The sequence below is a fragment of the Silurus meridionalis genome, chromosome 5 (assembly GCF_014805685.1).
Source record: "Silurus meridionalis isolate SWU-2019-XX chromosome 5, ASM1480568v1, whole genome shotgun sequence".
NCBI classification, from domain to species: domain Eukaryota; kingdom Metazoa; phylum Chordata; class Actinopteri; order Siluriformes; family Siluridae; genus Silurus; species Silurus meridionalis.
The window spans coordinates 9,545,950-9,566,387 of NC_060888.1; the positions used below are offsets into that span (position 1 = coordinate 9,545,950).

Below are 20,438 nucleotides of genomic sequence, written 5' to 3' on the forward strand. Positions count from 1 at the left end.
GATGTAGTTGATGGCAGACACTGGTTTGGCTTCTAGTTTCATTGTCCATATTTAACATTTTTTTATATTTCTTTTAATTTATGCACCAGATAGGAACTATGTTGAAATCAGCAAATCAGTTATGTCTATCAATAAGGTAGATAAAGGGACAGTAAGAAAATGAAGAGGGAAAAGTTAAAAATAGAGTGAGAGAAAGGTGCAGTGAGAGAGAGAGAGAGGGGTGGAATAAGAGAATGTAAGTGACTGACTCCTACAACTCTTCTCAAATGGAGTTAATTAAAGGGAGGATTTGTGTGAAAAGGATCCTGAGTTTGTTTTGGAGATAAAGCCTGATCACACGGAGAGACCTCTGCACTCTGTAATATGCAGACACTCCACACACATGCACCCACAATTTCACATATGACATACACAGAAAGCAAAAGTATAAAAAAAAAAAAAAAAAAAGGGCAAATGGGGGAATGGATGTCTTCAGCCAGTGTTATCAGGCTGTACAGCAATTATTGAATTTGTAATGTAGTTTAAGTTAAACATGTTGGCTTTTTCTTCTCCATCACATTCTTTAAGGCAATGAACATTAAATAACTATTGCAAATAATTCTCACTAATTCTTAAGTCAGCCATAATATATTGTGCTTCTTTATTGGCAAAAAATTGAATTACAGCAGTGCAATCCTTTTAATGAACTTTACTTTTATACAAACAAATGTACACACACAATATTTTCCTTCTTTTACACAAGTTTCAATAACAAACATTTGTTTTCTTCACTCTTCTCGCTCTCAAATCCTCAAAACTGTGATAGTCATAAAATTCAAAGTAATGAGTAGGTTATAGGTTATAGAAATTGTTTTAACTAATTTTCATAGGTTGTGTAAACTGAGGTGAAGCTTCTCCAACGCCAGCTGTGGCTTGTGACTTGTGACACTAGGGAATTGCAAACAAGACCAAACCTCAAAGGATATGAATAATAATAATAATCAATATTACAGCATTGCATATGGATATGCATTAGCTTTGATATTTTTAGACAAGACTGGGTTCTGTACATTGTCTAATTAATCAATCTAATTTAAGCATGTTAGAATTTCTGTGTGGTCTGATATCCACCGTGTGAAAGCTGTAGATGTTTGTAACATCATTGTTACTTTTATTTCACAATACATGAGCAGAAAAGTTATAATAGCGTCTTTTATTGTGAACTGCAAACATGCATATAAGTAAGGCATTTTAATCTTAATAACAGGTAAACATAATATGACTTGTTATCTGCAGCGATGTGGGCTGCTTTCTGGATGCATTCTTTTACATTTTGTGCTTTTCTTTTATTTTACGGTTGTGTATCTGTCCTTACCAGGGGAACAACATCCTATGTCATTCATTACTACTATTTTTTCTATAACATATAACAAGTAAATGACAGACAGACAAACCTCTTTTAGAATGAACAAGCTGATTGATCATTACAGCTAGTGTACTTTATAAACCTTATGTTTAAGGTGACTTTTTGACACCCCAGTTTACACTGCATTAATATACAACGATCAGGCATATCATTATGACCATCTGCTTAATATCGTGTTTGTCCCCCTTTTACTGCCAAAACTGTTCTGATCCATCGAGCATAAACAGCATTACTTCTTAATAAAATTTGAGCTACAGGAGCTTGTCTTTTGGATCGGACCACACGGGCCAGCCTTCGCTCCCCAGGTGCATCAGTGACCCTTGGCTGTCTATGACACTGTCCCCTGTTCACCACTGCTCCTTCCTTGGACGAGGACCTTTTAATAGATACTGACCACTGCAGACCGGGAACATCCTACAAGAGCTGCGGTTTTTGGACTGGGAACATCCCACAAGAGCTGCGTTTTTTTCCCACTAACAGATGCCATGATGAAGAGATAATTAGTGTTATTTACTTTACTAGTTATTTACTTTACTGGTGATAATGTTATAATATCATAATGCTACGCCTGATCGGTGTTTAAATTTATATAAGAAAGAAGTCATTACAATGATATTATGTCAAAGAATTTAAAGTAATATTGTATGTTAGTATTATATATATATATATATATATATATATATATATATATATATATATATATATATATATATATATATATATATATATCGGACCTATAGGCATGTTATTAGGCAGTAAATCATAAAAAAATGTGTGAAATGTTTGACTGGAATTAAGTCCTTGCTTGTAATGATCAAACTCAGTCACCCTTATAAAGCAGACAGCTTTGGTGAGATAAGTCGTCTTTAACACAAACACATCTCATGTTTCGGTGTAAATCTGAGATTAGCAGGTTGCTTGTAGGTAGTGCTAGTTATCTAGGTTTTGAGATAGCATCAGAACTTATGGTGGATAAAAGTTTGGAGCAGGGTCAGGTTACAGTTCTCAGGAATCCCTCAGTGTTCTACTTTGGGCTCTGCTCTGATTACTGATGACAGAAGCCTCAGACGACTGGTCTTAATGTGTTTGTTTAGACAGGGACAAAAAAGAGAAAAGGCATGAAGAGCTGCAGGGCAGTGAACAAGAGAAATAGGATCATATTACTTTAAGATCACACTGCAGGGCACACATTTTCCTCGAGGGGTGGAGTTTTTGCTCTGACTCCTGTTGATTGGTCCAATGGATACCCCCTCAAATTAACATAGCAGTCTCTGAGTTCCACACTTCCATTCTAAGCAAAGTTTGGGATGCATGGATCAGGATCTGTGTGTGTGAGTGAGTAATGCTTTTGGATAGTGCTGCTTGATAGAGAGGCTGAGATTTTGTTAGAAGTCATTTTTTTTAACTGCTAGACTGTATCTGAATTTTTTTCTTAATGCAGCTATTGACAGAACACTTGAATATGTTTTAAAATCAAATTTGCATATTAATTGGTCATGTATTTAAAACTATATAGTTATGTATTATATTCTGTCTAAATTATGTTAGATTTAATTTAATAATTCACGATAATTTTTTTAAGGTAGTGTGGTAGCTTGAGCCCTAGAGAACTAGACAGTTCAAGCTAGACAAAATTGTTTAAAGTTGTAAATTATACAGTGGCCTAGAGGCATTGTTAAGCTGAATTTATTTTCGGGTTTTTTTTGGTGTATTGGAATTTTTATCTATGGACTCGCAATTACAAAGCTCTCACACAGCCATGCTTCAGTGTTGGCTTCTGTTTGTGGCCAGTATAAATTTCTGCAAGGGTCAGCATCTCGAAAATGATCCCATCATTATCCAGTATAATGTCCAAGAGGAACAGCCAGCAGGCACAAGGGTGGGCTGCCTGTTGGACAATCTACGTCACAAAGGAGAGACTGGATCACTGGAGGACTTCCGGATTGTAGAGCATGGTCATTCTCTACCATTTGCAGTTGCTAAAAATGATGGGATGGTGTCAACACTAGGCCAGCTGGACCGGGAGGAGTTGTGCCGTGGAGCTGACCAGTGTGAGCTGGCCTTTAGTGTTCTCTATAGAAGAGGTGGAGCGGTGCACTTCCTGCGTGTTAGAGTGGAGGTGATGGATATAAATGACCACAGTCCTAGCTTCCCTAGCCCAGTGCAGGAGGTGGAGATCTCCGAAACAGTGGGTTTGAGGATGCGTATCCCTTTGGACCGTGCTGAGGATCCAGATGCAGGTTTTAATGGCCTGCAGACCTACTCTCTGTCTCCAAGCCATCATTTTGCTCTGGATGTCCGTCCTTCAGGAGGTACCAAACATCCAGAATTGGTGGTTATTAAAGAACTGGACCGGGAGATGGACTCATCTTTTGAATTAACACTAATGGCTTGGGATAAAGGGAACCCACTTAGGTCTGGCAGTACTAAAGTCAAAGTCATAGTGCTAGACTCCAATGACAACAGTCCTGTGTTTGAAGAGGCTGCTCCAATAGTTGACCTTCCTGAAGACACAGTAAAAGGCACAGTAGTTATCAACCTTCATGCTACAGATCCTGACCAGGGTGCTAATGGAGAGGTTGTGTACTCACTCAGTAAACATGCCCCATTAGATGTGCAAAGACTTTTTAGTGTTGATCCTCAAACGGGTGCTGTAGTTTTAAAAGGTCTCTTAGATTTTGAGGAAAAAAGATCCTATGAAGTAGATATACAAGCAAAGGATCGTGGTCACAATGCTATCCCATCCCACTGCAAGATGCAAGTAAGAGTTCAAGATGTCAATGACAATGCACCTAGGATACATGTTACATGGACTCCTCCAGACTCTCCTGTGGCAACTGTGTTAGAAGGGGCATCAAATGAGACCTTTCTGGCTCTTGTCATGGTGTCTGATGCTGATTCAGGTCTAAATGGAAAAGTCCAAGCCCAGATACAGCAAGGATCAGGCCCATTCCGTCTCAAACAAATCCATGGAGACAACTACATTATTGTAACCAATGGAAGCTTAGATCGGGAGCGACAAATGGAATATAATATTACTCTTCTTGCTCAGGACAGTGGTGTTCCTTCTCTGTCTTGTGTCAGGCACCTGACTGTTCATATCCTGGATGAAAATGACAATGCACCAGTCTTTTCCAAAATGTTATACACCGGTGTTTTTAAAGAGAATAATAAACCTGGATTGCATGTACTGACTTTGGAAGCCAATGATGTTGACTTAGATCTTAGTGGACGAGTGTCATACTCAATCAGAGAGTCTAATGAACTTGAGACACCAACTGCTTCCTTCTTGATTCACCCATCCAGTGGGGCTGTTATTGCTCAGCAGTCATTAGACTATGAGGAATCACAGACATACTCATTCATTGTGGAAGCAGTAGATCATGGTTACCCTCCAATGACCAGCAGTGCAACGGTGCTTATTATGGTCGAGGATGTTAACGACAATTATCCTATCATCAAAGATCCACTTACAAAGAATGGTGTTGCTGTTGTAAGTGTTCCAGTTAATGCAGAAAAGGGGGAGATTGTGACAGAACTTAAGAACCAAGTTCATGAAATCCATCATCCATTGAGCAATCATTCTTCCCAATACAATTTTGAAGGTTTTTTGGCCACAACCATTTTAGCAAGTGACTCTGATTCTGGCCTCAATGGAAAACTCCAATTTAAAATAATAGAAGGGAACCCCTCCAGGCTGTTCTGGTTAGATGAAATCACAGGTCAATTATATGTGAACACCACCAATGCTACAGAATTGATTGGCAAAGCTTTTAAAGTGATAATTGCAGTTTCAGACATGGGAACACCCCCACTTGTCACACAGACAACAATGGAGCTTACATTCATCAATGTTCGTGACCACCTTAAGAACTCTGCTCCTGGACAACAAGCACAGTTCAGTTTTACAATGCTTTTAGCTATCTGCATTGGGGGAACCTGCTTGCTTTTACTGCTAGCTTTTGCTTTGGTTAGCACATTCTGTCGACCAGAAAAACGAGACACTCATGCTTACAACTGCAGACAAGCTGAATCTACCTATGCTAGTCACCCTCGCAGACCACAGAAACACATTCAGAAAACAGATATACAGCTGGTTCCTGTCTTAAGGGGCAGAAAAGATGACCTGTCTAAAGAGGAGTCCCAGCCACTCTCATCTGATTCTCCTCTGCCAGAAGAACCTCAACCAGAAAGCCAACTCAGTCTTTCACCAACGCTTGCTCACCTGGTACAAAGCCAGGCTTATGCCGAAAACAATGGTACTCTTCCATTCATACAGAGCAAGACACTCAGGAAACCTGGGAGCATAGAATGCCCAAATACCCCTACAACACCTTATCGAACTCTGCGAAAGGCTCGAAATCCTTCCTCCTCTTCATCCTTGCACTCACAGACTAACACATTGAGACGCCCTACACCTGCAGAAGGAACTACACAGACTGACTCCCAAACAGTGGTCTCTGGTCCTTTTACACAGGCCACATTAAGGAAGACAAAAACCTCAGAAAAAAATGGAAGGCTAGAAGAACAAGACAGACACAGGCAAATCCTGAGAAATTTGGTGCGTTTATCCATGGCTCTTGGAGAAAACTCACTTGAGCTGTCTTCAGCTTCACCTGAGGTGCAGGTAAGAGAACAATGTAGAATGCAACATATATAAGTTATAAGACAATTTTTTGGTATTGATTTAATGTTAAATTTATGAAAGATTATATTTAATAGAAAAGTTATGAGAGCCACTTCATTTGTCACACAATACAAGCTGTCTGTGTGAATAGGGGTCTATTTATTGGTGGCCCGAGGGGACAGTTGACAGATGATGTTAGTAGTAAGGCACTAGGTTTTATTCAGGTATGTCTCACACACTGTAATCAACACCCTTGTGCCAAAGGGGAAATATCAACCTTCAATATCAAATAACAAACATTTTAAATTAAAGAAAAAGGTAAAAGGTTATCTCAAGGATTGTCTGCTTGCCCATAAGCTCCACACGTGTTGTTGTGAAGATATACGATTTTCTTTCAAATTTTCTTTATTTCAAGAACACTTCAGCTTAACAATGACTTTGATCCAATTCTGAAAAAAAAAAACGCTTGCTTAGCATGCTAGTTTGTGAGCGCTACCTCCTTTTTTTTAATCTCAGACAATCTCGCAATTTTAGCGATTCATCACTTCTGATAAGCTTCAGTTTAAGAGTCACAGACATTTAATGTGTATTCTAGCATGATATTAACAAGTTATTTTGTTTAAATGCAGAACAATTAACTCAGCGAAATGTGGGTGTAAATTAACTATACAAACATTCCCTACTGAAACAACACACACGTTCTTAATACTGATATCAAATTAAATTGGTGGGGGCACTTATCACCTTTAGAGATATATGTAATAAGAGTCCACCCATTCATGTACAAAACAAATGCTATCAGGAAATTGTTAAAACCTGACCTAACCTCGCACTTATAAGAAAAAAAATATGCCTAATAGTTTGTTTAAAAATGCTAAGCTGGTTAAATAGCAAATTCTCTTGTGCACCTGTGTTCATCCAGATGCAGCTTTTATATTTAATAAAAGAAATTATTTCTGGGCATAGGACTGAGACATCAAATGAACAGCAAAGCAAGAAGCAAGATCACCCTCCCCTATCTGTCTATTTCTCTTTCCACCCTCCTTCGCCTTCTTGGCCTAGTTGGCAGTTTGAATTAGGGCGAGACTTAAGTAGAGGAAATGGTATTGAAATATTGTAGGGTCTATGACCCTGTTGCATGGACTGGGTTCCTAAGGTGTATCCTGGCAGGATGCAGCTTTAAGAAGCATAGGCCCTGCGTAGGAATGGTTTCCTTTCTCACTTACCCGGCCTCAACTCTCTCTGCCCTTCATCCAACTTTTTTTTTCTTACTCAATAACCTGGTGTTTCCTCCCCATTCTTCATCTTGTGCAGCATCCGCCACAAACAAATGTCTTTTTAAAATGTTAAATGGTATGAAACTGCATGATATGTTTTTATATTTTAGTAGCAGGTGCAAAGTGTAGTACTATATACACTAAAATGTAACTATTAATTAAATAGTAAATTTAATTCAGAAAAGTCATAATTATTTTTGCTATATTCAGAATATTTCCTTCTTATTATTCCACAGCAGGTGTCACAGCTGTTGTCTCTGCTGCATCAGGGTCAGTTTCAGACTCGACCAAATTTCCGTGGCAACAAATATTCCCACAGAGGTGGCCGGTAAGCTCTGTTTAGACTGTTTATTGTGTTTTTTTTGTTTTTTTTTACTATTGTTTAGAATCTTTGCAATGAATAGTTATATAGATACATACATGTAGAAAAATACAGCATAGATATATAATTCGCTCTGTGAGAATGGACCTGGGCAACAATGGAGCAGGAGATTGACTGGTAAACATGCAACCACACAGTAAATTCCAGAAAATGGTGTCTCATAGTCCTCAATAGCCACTTTGGCACCAGAGTGATACAAAATAAAACATGCATGAGCATTACACAGTGCATGTCTCACTCATATGACTAACGCGTCAATGTCAGTAAAAGATACAATCACTCCACCATTCATTGTACAGCCAGTTTGTGGCTTTTATTGGACTCCATTACAGTGCATCCAATAAATGTTATCTAAAAAAGGAAACTCAGAAGCCAGGACTAGACTTGACCAAAAACCACACCATTATAATGAAAGCTTAAATATTGTAGTTACATGCAATTGCTTGCTTTGTGTTTATTTAGTTTTTTTAGATGTTGACAATCTCTTAAACCAAAGTGCTTCTCTATGGTGCTTTGTTCAAACATTCTACAATATCAGTGCAATAGAATTATTAAATACACATTAATTCATTAGTGACACTCAGTACATCAGCAGTCAAATGTCCTCGTACACATGACCTTTTACTCAGGGGTCCATTTGTGGAAAGATTTCAGGGTAAGACAGCAGGTTGGCCTACTAGTGTTTAGCTTGCTAGCTAGCTTACCAGCCTACTCTGCTTTTGTACTGGAAATGATTTTATTTTGGTTATCCCCAAACACCAGCCCCAAATCTATGTGTTATTCACACTCACCATCCTAAGAAATCTTTCTACAATTTGACCCCTGAACAAACATTCTCTCTTTCCCCTTGACTCAAGGAATGGAGCACAGGATGCTGACTGGCTGAGTACTAAAGACAGCGGGCACGGTGAAAGTGAGCCTGGAGATGTGGACTGGGAGGCAGGCAGAGACTTCCCTGTCGACACTTTACTAGAGGAGGGCCTCACCAACCTTCTCAGCAACCATGGTTAGAGTCTTTAAAACATTATACTAAGAGTTTTTATGTTTTAGCATGTTTGGGTCAGATTTTATTTCAGCCAAATTTGTCACTGCAAGCTGAATAAACATGAGGGTTAGGGTAAGGCTTAACCATGGTTTCCCCTACGTTTTTGGCCATATGCTATTCATTATGTATGGTGTATATTTACCTAACTGGGTAAAGTTCAAAACTACACATTACTCCACAAACAGGAGAATGGCAATGAGGCCATTAGCCAAAATGGCATTATTGCCATGACATTTCATTTGCACATGACTAACATTTGAAGGAATGGAATATAACAATATTTTTTTCATCAGTGATGTATCTAGTGCACTCTTTCGGGGCTTGGAATGTTTTTGCACTGCATTACAGCAGTATTTCTTGTTTTCTTTTGTTCTAACAAGCCTGTTCAACTCATCAGCTAATTATCAGCCTGTCATCTATTGACTCAGGTGTTGAGGAAGGGAAATCAGATAGTAGAGGTCCTCCGGGGCTTGACTCAAGACCTACTGGCCTACAAGCTTTAAAATTACTTATCCTTGAGTTATGCTTCCCCTGAACCTGTGGTTCTCCAACCTGTCAGCATGGTTTTCTCAAAAGATTCACTCCCAAAGGCACTGAAAACTGAAACCAGCTAGCTTTTAGCATAGACTCCACCAAATGTCAAGTTGAATCTGGTGAAACAAAACACTCATTTGGTTTTTAGCTGCACATTATTATGTATAGAAATGTCACTGTGGATTATTATAAGAATTAATAATCAGCACACAATGTCAACAAACATCCCAACTAGGAAACATGATATTGTATATTTTTTCATTTAACTGTACATTAGTTCCTATAAACTCTTGTCTTAATATTGAAAAGTAAAATATATATATATATATATATATATATATATATATATATATATATATATATATATATATACAATATATTGTAAGCAGTAGGTGGACTGGTCTGTTTGTTTTTTTGGCCTTTGTATGTTAGTAAATGCTGGTATGGGTTTCCTTCCATGTATTGTTCTGAATTCCTTCACGTTCTGAGTAAACTGCCTCAGAGTCCTTTAAATCAAACGCTCATGGATTTTCTGTTTTTTTATTTGCCAGACTTTTGGTGCCTTTAGGTTTGGGACAAGAGCTCCTTATATTTAGTCTAAAGCATTTTGAAAGCTTTTTGGTTGATGTTTCTATCTCTAAAAGGTGTATATGTGTGTGTTTGTGTAGCAGAGTTGAGTCAGCCTTCCTCAAGGGTATCATCTGTTAACAGGTTTTACTCATGATGATAAACAGTGACAGTGACTCTCGTCTTTAAAGCCTGTTGAGCATACAGTTCTCAAAAGTCAGAGCTTCTTTGTCCTAAGGCTACTTTTATCCTTAGAGTTCTTATTACACATTTAGATGCAATAGGAGCAAAAGGGCACTGTGTGTGACACAATGTGCATTTATTTGTGTGTGTGTGTGTGTGTCTGTGTGAATGTAAGTGTCTGTTTTCACTCACCTCTTTGAACGCAGTCAGTCTGTGGTGTCTCTATCTCCCCTCAAGCTTCTTATTCCTCACTCTCTTTGACACTAAAAAGGTGAGCTGGTTGGTATGATGATATAGATATTATAATGTCTGAGATATCACAAGTTGTTTTACTGTATATGATGTTATCTAATCACTGAAACAGAAATGTTTTGTGTTAGGACAATCATTTAGCAATATTTAGGGGTCTCTATTGTCAGAGCTTTGCGTAAATCAAGGGAAGCGCTGTGACCTTTCCAACCCAAGAAAAAAATCTGATGGATAGAGGGTTTTTTTGTAACATGATATGCATGAAAAATGAGTTCATGATAGAATGGCTGTTTTTAGTTTTTATAAGTTGGTTATCATAGGAATTTCATATGTTGGATGTTGCTCTGTATTAAATGTAATTAAATTGGATCAAATACATGATTTGTAGTATTTTAAGTAATTAAAAAAAGCTGCAGATATGGAGAAACAAAACAGGGTCTAATATAAATGAGTGAATACGCCAATGAAACTAACTGGTTTTAAGAGATTAAAAATGACCAACCTCTCAAATAATGAACCTGTCTTTTTTAACTATCACATAAAGCATTCCTTTAAGTTTTAGGTCATAGCCTGTGATTTGGGACATGATTCAATTAAATGTATGGATTAAGGAATCGCAGCTCATACAGGTGTTGCATAGCTGTGAAACATCACATTTTCTGCTTATCACAGAGTTTTTATTGCACAAGTGGTCGAAAATAGTAACTACAAGTTCTAACCAATGCCTATATGGAGAGGATTCACTCCACCCCATGCTTACTATATGGATGAAAAAACAAACAAACAAAAAAAAAATTAATTATATATATATATATATATATATATATATATATATATATATATATATATATATATATATATACATTTTGTTAGTTCACTATGAATATCAAGTGTGATCTAGTCTGCTATCTAGATTTCTGTGCAACTAGCTAAGTTGTTAGCGGCACCGGTCCGTGGGTCAATTGGTACCGGGCCGCACAGAAAGAATACATAACTTACATTATTTCCGTTTTATTTATTATCTGATTCTGAACGATGTCTTATTTTGGAAAATTACCGGATTCTCTCCCCCACTCACTCTTGATGCATGTCAAGATGCCTCGGTCACATGTCTTACCTCCATCCACTACCTTCTTAAAGGGGCTCCGGCCTCTAACACATAATACATTACTGCTAAATTGAAACCCCTAAGCGAGCAAAATGAACAAAAAACAACACAGTGGATTCACGTTTATTATTATATTGAGAAAATACCAGTTTTTATGCCGGTCGTATTATTTTATTTTGTTGTATTTATCCGCCACACCTTAAAGGCTGGTCCGTGAAAATATTGCCCGACATTAATCCGGTCTGTGGCGCAAAAAAGGTTGGGGACCACTGCTTTAGAGTACATCATCATATAAAATCATTGCATCCAATTTCAGTAAAGCCATGACTGAAAAACAGGTGCACTGATAGACTAATGAGCTAAGTTTCTTTACTGAGGAGACAAATTGTAGAGTGAAGTAGCAATTTTATTTTAGTTCATTTTTATTAATGTTATTTAGCTATTGTTGGTACTGGGGGTTCTGGGTTTTAGACAAAGCCGCCTCCTGCCTCATGTTCTCTAGGATGTTCATATTTGTGTAAGTTTTGTTGAACAGCCTAATATGGGATTACTGTGAAATTCACTAGATTAAATATAGCATTCATCAAGTAGCTCAACTTATTATTTTTCATGTTGTTATTCATGTTTTCCTCCTGCATCAAACTCTATGGGCATGAGCTGCTGCTGCTTGTTAGTAAGTTAACATGCGAGTTTGATTGCAAGCGAATGATCAACAGACTTTTGAAACTGGAAGCCTTCTGTTGCGGTGACCGTTTGTCTGCGGCAGGTTTTGTGAGTGATTTTAAAGCAGCGTCTGTCTTTAATCAGAGTATAATTGGGTTTGGAGAGATTAATGAGATCCCCACATTTTTGCTCTGTAATTATTTTTAACAAGCAGAGAAAGAAATACTAAGAGAAAGAGAGAGCATATTAGATGTATGTTAATAAATGAATACGAGGGAGAGATGAGGATTTGGGGAAAAAGTAGCAGAGTTGGAGCCCATATGTGTGTATGAGATAATAAGTGAGAAAGAACAAGGCAGAAGTAAAAGCTGGTTCACCTTTACTGATGCAATTGATTGTGTGTGGTTAGAGGTTGTAAGTGTGTGCATTGATGTGGTCCATGTGGGTTTGTTTGATCATGGCCTACCATTTCTGAGCAGTAATACACACAAACACAACAGACCACACCACCACCAGCAGCAGCTCTTGTGTAAAGTCAAGCGTGTTTCCTTTGTTTTTCAACTTGCTTTAATCTGGAAACTTTGGACACTGCTCTCGTTCCTTTAGGGGAATATATACATATAAATATATTTTTAAAAGAACATAAAAGCTGGTTGTTTGGGATTTATAATAGCTTTGCTGATTGGCCGTTTGATGATTCGCATGTGGTCGAGGAACCGCAGGAACCTCACTTTTCCTCCTATTCAAAAAACGCATGACAGTGGTGAAACTTAAAATAAACAGGCTATGACGAGTTGAAAGAAATTTAGATTGTTTCATTCATGTAATATAAGGCTTGCACAGGATGCTTTGCGATTGTTGTTGATGCAGTCTGGAATGAATCAACAGGAAATATAGTTATTTGAGGCTGTTTAGTTTATACATTATCCGATTCTGTGTGTGTGTGTGTGTGTGTGTGTGTGTGTGTGTGTGTGATTAAAAAAAAAGCTGGGAGTGATTATATTACTTAGGTTTTTAAATCTGTAGGTGTCTTTAGGCTATGGTCCTCATTAGTCTGACAGAGAGGAAACAGACTAGCAAAATCCAGCTGCCTTTTCTGTGGCCGGGGTCAAGCACAACTTGCTGAATATAAACTGAGTCGCATTTTTTTCGCTTGTTAAATAAAATCATTTACTGAGCAATTAGAGGTCAGTTGGCCGACATGAGAACCCCTCAAGTCTGGGTCTTGCTAGCAGTTTTATGCGTCACCCAACAAATAAGGAAATAATATAAATATTTTAAAAGAGGCACAAGATAGTGGTATTTTATTGCAGCTTTTTTTTGTTGTAGCTTTTTTTGTGGGACCAAAACGAAATGCTAAAGCAAGGAAATCATGGACTAGTTAAATAAAGACAAACGCCACCCCTTCATCATTTCCTCCCATCCTGTTATTCCTTTATGTTTACTTATTTGTTTTTCAAAGGGGAAGAGAGCAAATTCTTTAGCCATTGTATATTCGCTACTTCAAAAAGTTTCCTAATCCACCTATAGGCTTTAAGTGGAAGTGCACTCATCCCATACATGTTTCCCACAGATGATAATATAACAATATAACAATATATTACATAATGATGTAAATAAATTGCGTAATGAGTAGTGGACCACAGCAAAAGCAAATAAAATTGTATTCTTTTTATTCAGCATTGGCATATAAAAAGCTTTTAACAAATCCCAATTGCTATCTGTCTTTTCTCTCTTGCTTTTTCTCTTCTCTAGATGATGTGTTCTCAGACCTCCCTGACCCGGCATGGATGGCTCGGCTGTCCCTTCCTCTGACCAGCGACTATCATGACAACCTTTATGTCCCCGATGGGCTACCACCCACTGAAGATCAGAGCTCCACTTTAGGTAGCCCAAATGACTCCGCCTCCTTTTCTACCTTTGGTAAGGCCCCAGAGAAGACGGGCTCTATAGGAGGTGAAACTTTGCTTTCGGAAGTAAGCACACTGTTTGAGATGCTAATGACGCAGAAGGCAGATGCTCAGCCGCGCTCAGACATCCTCTACAGACTTTCCGCAGCGTATCACCACTCCCTCGCCCTCAGCGGCCATCAAGGTCGCGAAACATCTCCAAACGAAACATCTCCAACGATACGCTGTGCCACTCCAAACCGTTACTGATGTCCATATATCATATGAACAATTTAAACACTAACCCTTTCCCCTCCATTCATATTGAGTTATTTTATTGTTGCAGTTCTGTCTGGGTTGTTTCTTTAAAAAAGACTTTGTCAACTTCATTTGTCTCTTGGGGAGGTCTGTCTGGTACAGGCCAGCTAAGGCAACTTAAAAAGAGCTGTTTCATATTTTCTGGACTAAACTTTTATGCACTCTTTTGCAACAGAGTGAAACTGTACTAAGACGGCAAGGAGGCAGTTTTCTCTCTGCTTCAAGCTGTAAACCCAAATCGCTCTTAAACCGGTGCTTTTTTCACAAATTAGTTTATGAGACCTATAGCTTTGTATGGGTTTTGAGAAGGAAATGGCTCTTTGTGTTCTTTTAAGACTAAACACCAACTGAACAAATCCTGTCTCTGAGGAGGAATGTGTGAAATGTTCTACCACAATGGACTGTAAGCAGCTTTACTTCCTCGGTCAGAGCCAGACTTTTGATTATTACTTCCTCTTTCTCCTTTTTTTGTAAATAATATACAAAAAAATATTTAGTATTTGGATATGTTGCCCTTGTAAATAAGAGTTGAGTGACAAAAAGGCATCTAGTTGCTGTAGCAGTGATTCAGTGATTTATTAAGATTCAGTGACTCTCTCAGTGACTATCTTTTATGTTCTATTGACAAACAAAATCAGATTTCATACACGTTGTTAGGAATTACATGTGCATATTTTTACATGTGAATAACTGAGAGCACTTTGTATATAACTTTTTATTTTGTATACAATATGAATAAAATAAACATTTCCTAAATATTTCCTAAAAGTCTTCAATATTTGCTGAAGGCCACAAAACCTCTTAAATGGTTAATGAAAACACACACACACACACACACACACACACACACACACACACACAAACCCCTAGTGCTACTGTATCTAAATGGCTTGCGATCAGAAGACTGGCACACTGTATCATGGGAACACTGGACACAAGAAGGGAATACACTGTAAATGGCTCACCAGTCCACCAGAGGGCAGAATTCACACACACTTATTTGCACCTGGGGCAATTTTGGGTAGCCAATCTACCTACTAGGGAAAAAGAAGAATACCCACACGAACAGAGAGAAAACTGAGCTCAGGACCAAACTAGAAACCCTGAAGTTGTGAGAAGACAACTATTCTGTGTAACTTCACTTATCCACTGCTTTTGAAATCCAACTCTGTGGGAAGAGTGCAATAGTTTATTTCCCAAACGAGTTGCTCTTTTGCAAATATGGTGAGGAAATTGCTATAGCCACTTCCTGATACATTGTATTTGGTTCATGGTTAATTTCGCGCTGAATCTCTAAAACTTTTTATTCCAACTAATACTCATTCTGTTTCAGGGGGCTGAGCGATTTATCTTCCTGACACAACAATGAAGCTTACCTTTCTCGACTAGTGCACTCTGAACTTGTGCCACTACACAGAGTATTCGTACAGCTTTCGGCATTACTGCTATCGGCATTAAGCTATAGAAATAATTTAAAGATGAAAAGTAAAAAAATGTCTTCATGCTTTAAAACTCCAAAAACCTTTAGGCATAATTTTTTTTATATTGGCAGTTCATATAAAATAATATACATAAATATATACATATATATAGATATACATATATATTAGAACTACCTGACAGTTGTAAGCATTTTCAATGGCGCTTTCCTTTTTTTTTTTTTTTTTTTTTTTTTTTTAATAACAGGCTGGGTTTTGTATGGTTGTCTGTGTGTGTGTGTGTGTGTGTGTGTGTGTGTGTGAGAGAGAGAGAGAGAGAGAAAGAGTTTGACTTTTTAAATACCTACATTTTTGTAATGCTTTTTTACAGTGGGCATTTTCACAAAGCCGCTTTTTACAGAAATTCTGTATCAATTAAGCAAGACGACATGCATTCGTCATCCATCTTCATGTTTGTGACACCAGATGGTGACATAAAAAAAAGTGACACTATTTATAATCATGTACCATATATTCAGAGCTAACTGAACAGAAACATATGAATAATTTATGAATATGAGCATTCGAGTAATTTTTTAATTAACCTAGTTTTAATTTAAATTCTATTGTATGAAACTGACGTTATTAACTAATGAATGATGGAGATGGAGATCATACCGGATCGGTCGAGGCCCGGGTTAACAACGACCGCCACAGGTATCGTTAGCCGACAGGGTACCGTGGAAATTGGGCTACTGTTGGTCAAGGAGGAGAAGGAGAGGAGGAAGGCGTCTACAGAGGCGGCAGGAAAGGAGCAGTGTAGGAGAGTGGAGGTTCGGGTTGGTACTTTAAATGTTGGTACTATGACGGGTAAAGGGAGAGAGGTAGCTGATATGATGGAGAGGAGAAAGGTAGATATGTTGTGTGTTCAGGAGACCAAGTGGAAAGGGAGTAAGGCCAGGAACATTGGAGGTGGGTTTAAACTGTTTTATCATGGTGTGGATGGAAAGAGAAATGGTGTAGGGGTGATTCTGAAGGAAGAGTACAGTAAGAGTGTAGTGGAGGTGAAGAGAGTTTCTGATAGGGTGATGATCGTGAAGGTGGAAGTTGAAGGATGATGATAAATGTCATCAGTGCCTATGCTCCACAAGTTGGCTGTGAGATGGAGGAGAAGGAAAGATTCTGGAGTGAATTAGATGAAGTGGTAGATGGTGTACCTAGGAAAGAACGGTTAGTGATTGGGGCGGACTTTAATGGGCATGTGGGTGAAGGGAACAGAGGTGATGAGGAGGTGATGGGTAGGTATGGTTTTAAGGAGAGGAATGTGGAAGGGCAGATGGTGGTAGATTTTGCTAAAAGGATGGAAATGGCAGTGGTGAACACTTATTTTAAAAGAAGGAGGATCATAGGGTGACGATAAGAGTGGAGGAAGGTGCACACAGGTGGACTATGTGCTATGCAGGAGATGCAACCTGAAGGAGATTGGCGACTGTAAGGTGTTGGCAGGGGACAGTGTAGCTAGACAGCATAGGATGGTGGTCTGTAGGATGGTTTTGGAGGCGAGGATGAAGAGGAGGAGAGTGAGGACTGAAAGAAGAATAAGATGGTGGAAACTGAAGGAGGAAGAGTGTAGTGTGAGGTTCAGGGAAGAGGTCAGAGAGAGGCTCAGTGGTGTTAAGGAGGTGTTGGATGATTGGGCAACTACTGCAGGAGTGATGAGGGAGGCAGCTAGAAAAGTACTTGGTGTGACATCTGGAAATAGAAAGGAAGACAAGGAGACGTGGTGGTGGAATGAGGAAGTGCAGGAGAGCATAAGGAGAAAGAGGTTGGCAAAACAGAAGTGGGATAGACAGAGTGATGAGAAAAGTAGGCAGGAGTACAAGGAGATGCGGCAGCAGGTTAAGAGGATGTGGCGAAAGCCAAGGAAAAGGCATATGAGGAGCTGTATGAGAGGTTGGACACTAAGGAAGGAGAAAAGGATTTGTACCGATTGGCCAGGCAGAGGGACCGAGCTGGAAAGGATGTACTGCAAGTTAGAGCAGTAAAGGATGGAGAGGAAATGTGTTGACTAGTGAGGAGAGTGTGTTGAGAAGGTGGAGGGAGTATTTTGAGCAGCTGATGAATGAGGAAAATCAGAGAGAGAGAAGGTTGGATGATGTGGAGATGGTGAAGCAGGATGTAGATAAGATTAGTAAGGAGGAAGTGAGAGCAGCGATTAAGAGGATGAAGAGTGGAAAGTCGGTTGGACCAGATGACATACCGTGGAAGCGTGAGATGTTTAGGAGAGATGGCAGTGGGGTTTTGACCAGATTGTTTAACAGGATTTTGGAAGGTGAGAAGATGCCTGAGGAATGGAGAAAGAGTGTGCTGGTACCGATCTTTAAGCATAAAGGAGATGTGCAGACCTGCAGTAACTACAGGGGTATTAAGTTGATCAGTCACACCATGAAGTTATGGGAAAGAGTAGTGGAAGCCAGGCTGAGAGAAGAGGTGACCATCTGTGAGCAACAGTATGGTTTCATGCCGAGGAAGAGCACCACAGATGCCATATTTGCTTTGAGAATGTTGATGGAGAAGTATAGAGAAGGACAGAAGGAATTGCATTGTGTATTTGTGGATTTAGAGAAGGCGACGACAGGGTGCCAAGAGAGGAGTTGTGGTACTGTATGAGGAAGTCAGGTGTGTCGGAGAAGTATGTAAGGGTGGTGCAGGACATGTATGAGGACAGTGTGACGGCAGTGAAGTGTGCAGTAGGTACGACAGACTGGTTTAGAGTGAAGGTTGGACTGCATCAAGGATCGGCCCTGAGCCCTTTCCTGTTTGCAGTGGTGATGGACAGGTTGACGGACGAGGTCAGACAGGAGTCTCCTGGACTATGATGTTTGCGGATGATATTGTGATTTGTTGTGAGAGTAGGGAGCAGGTTGAGAAGAGCCTGGAGAGGTGGAGATATGCACTGGAGAGAAGGGAATGAAACTCAGTAGGAGTAAGACAGAGTACATGTGTGTGAATGAGAGGGAGGGCAGTGGAGTGGTGCGGTTGCAGGAGAAGAGCTTCAGAAGGTGGAGGAATTCAGGTACCTGGGTTCAACAGTGCAAAGTAATGGAGAGTGTGTTAGAGAAGTGAAGAAAAGAGTGCAGGCAGGGTGGAGTGGTGGAGAAGAGTGACAGGAGTGATTTGTGATAGTAGGGTATCTGCAAAATTGAAAGGGAAAGTTTATAGGACTGTGGTGAGACCTGCGATGTTGTATGGTTTAGAGACAGTGGCATTGAGTAAAAGACAGGAGGTGGAGCTGGAGGTAGCAGAGCTAAAGATGTTGAGGTTTTCGTTGGGAGTGACGAGGATGGATAAGATTAGAAATGAGTTTATTAGAGGACAGCGCATGTAGGATGTTTTGGTGACAAGGTGAGGGAGGCGAGATTGAGATGGTTTGGACATGTGCAGAGGAGGGACATAAATTATATTGGTAGAAGAATGCTGAGGATGGAGCCACCAGGTAGGAGGAAAAGAGGAAGGCCAAAAGGAGGTTCATGGATGTGGTGAGGGAAGACATGCAGGTAGTTGGTGTAAAAGAGGCAGATGTAGAGGACAGGGTGGTGTGGAGACGGATGATCCGCTGTGGCGACCCCTAATGGGAGCAGCCGAAAGAAGAAGAAGAAGAAGAAGAAGATGGAGACCCGAGTGCAAACTGTTCTTAGCACTTGCATACTAATATTCCCAGCCATGCTTGTAGTCTCTGTGTGGTGCCATCCATAATAATCTCAGAAAAAGGAAATCAAAATGGAAAGGGATGTGGATTTATAAGCTTCTTTTTCTGATGGATCAGGCAAAATGATCATAAAAAAAGTAAATCTACTACACTGTACTCAGTGGTTGCGATGTCAATTTAAAACTTTGTTGCTCACTAAGAAAAAATGTTCATTAATTTATAGATTTTAGTCCCAATGAGAGGGAGGCCAGTGGAGGGGTGCAGTTGCAGGGAGAAGAGGTGGAGAAGGTGAAGGAGTTCAGGTACCTGGGGTCAACAGTGCAAAGTAATGGAGAGTGTGTTAGAGAAGTAAAGAAAAGAGTGCAGGCAGGGTGGAGTGGGTGGAGAAGAGTGATAGCAGGAGTGATTTGGGATAGAAGAGTATCTGCAAGAGTGAAAGGGAAAGTTTATTGGACTGTGGTGAGACCTGCGATGTTGTATGGTTTAGAGACAGTGGCATTGAGTAAAAGACAGGAGGTGGAGTGGAGGTAGCAGAGCTGAAGATGTTGAGGTTTTCGTTGGGAGTGACGAGGATGGACAAGATTAGAAATGAGTTTATTAGAGGGACAGCGCATGTAGGACGTTTTGGAGACAAGGTGAGGGAGGCGAGATTGAGATGGTTTGGACATGTGCAGAGGAGGGACATGGGGTATATCGGTAGGAGAATGCTGAGGATGGAGCCACCAGGAAGGAGGAAAAGAGGAAGGCCAAGGAGGAGGTTTATGGATGTGGTGAGGGAGTTGGGTTGAAAGAGGCAGATGTAGAGGACGGGGGGTATAGAGAAGGATGATCCGCTGTGGCGATGTGTGAAGTTTACGGTCTCTCATAGATCTTCTGTTATAGTTATTAGTACTGTAGTTTCTTGGAGTTCCTTCCACTGAAACACGTTGTATAAAAACACTTATTTCATAAAAAAATAATAACATCTTTGCTTCTTAGTCTGCATTGCAAATTGATCTTTGAGATAAAGTATATTATTCACATCAATCATATACTTACCATGTGATCTTATCATTTGTACTTTT

At 39.5% G+C, this 20,438-nt stretch overlaps 1 protein-coding gene across 2 annotated transcripts; it reads left to right on the forward strand.

Moving 5' to 3' along the window:
- The first annotated feature begins 2,687 nt into the window (after positions 1-2,687).
- pcdh12 (protocadherin 12) lies at positions 2,688-15,007 on the forward strand. Of its 2 annotated transcripts, none has more exons than XM_046850166.1 (4): positions 2,688-6,032; positions 7,546-7,637; positions 8,549-8,697; positions 13,796-15,007. In XM_046850166.1, exons 1-4 carry the CDS (start codon positions 3,132-3,134, stop codon positions 14,197-14,199), a joined length of 3,546 nt encoding a protein of 1,181 aa, XP_046706122.1. In that variant the 5' UTR covers positions 2,688-3,131; the 3' UTR covers positions 14,200-15,007. The 2 variants fall into 2 exon arrangements, with proteins under 2 accessions (XP_046706122.1, XP_046706123.1); XM_046850167.1 differs by having other exon boundaries at positions 7,549-7,637.
- The last annotated feature ends 5,431 nt before the right edge of the window (positions 15,008-20,438 follow it).

Coding starts and splice junctions, on each gene's coding strand:
- pcdh12 (XM_046850166.1), top strand. CDS start 3,132: ATGGACTCGCAATTACAAAGCTCTCACACAGCCATGCTTCAGTGTTGG. Junction 6,033..7,545: donor CAGCTTCACCTGAGGTGCAG/GTAAGAGAACAA, acceptor ATTATTCCACAG/CAGGTGTCACAGCTGTTGTC. Junction 8,698..13,795: donor CAACCTTCTCAGCAACCATG/GTTAGAGTCTTT, acceptor TCTCTTCTCTAG/ATGATGTGTTCTCAGACCTC.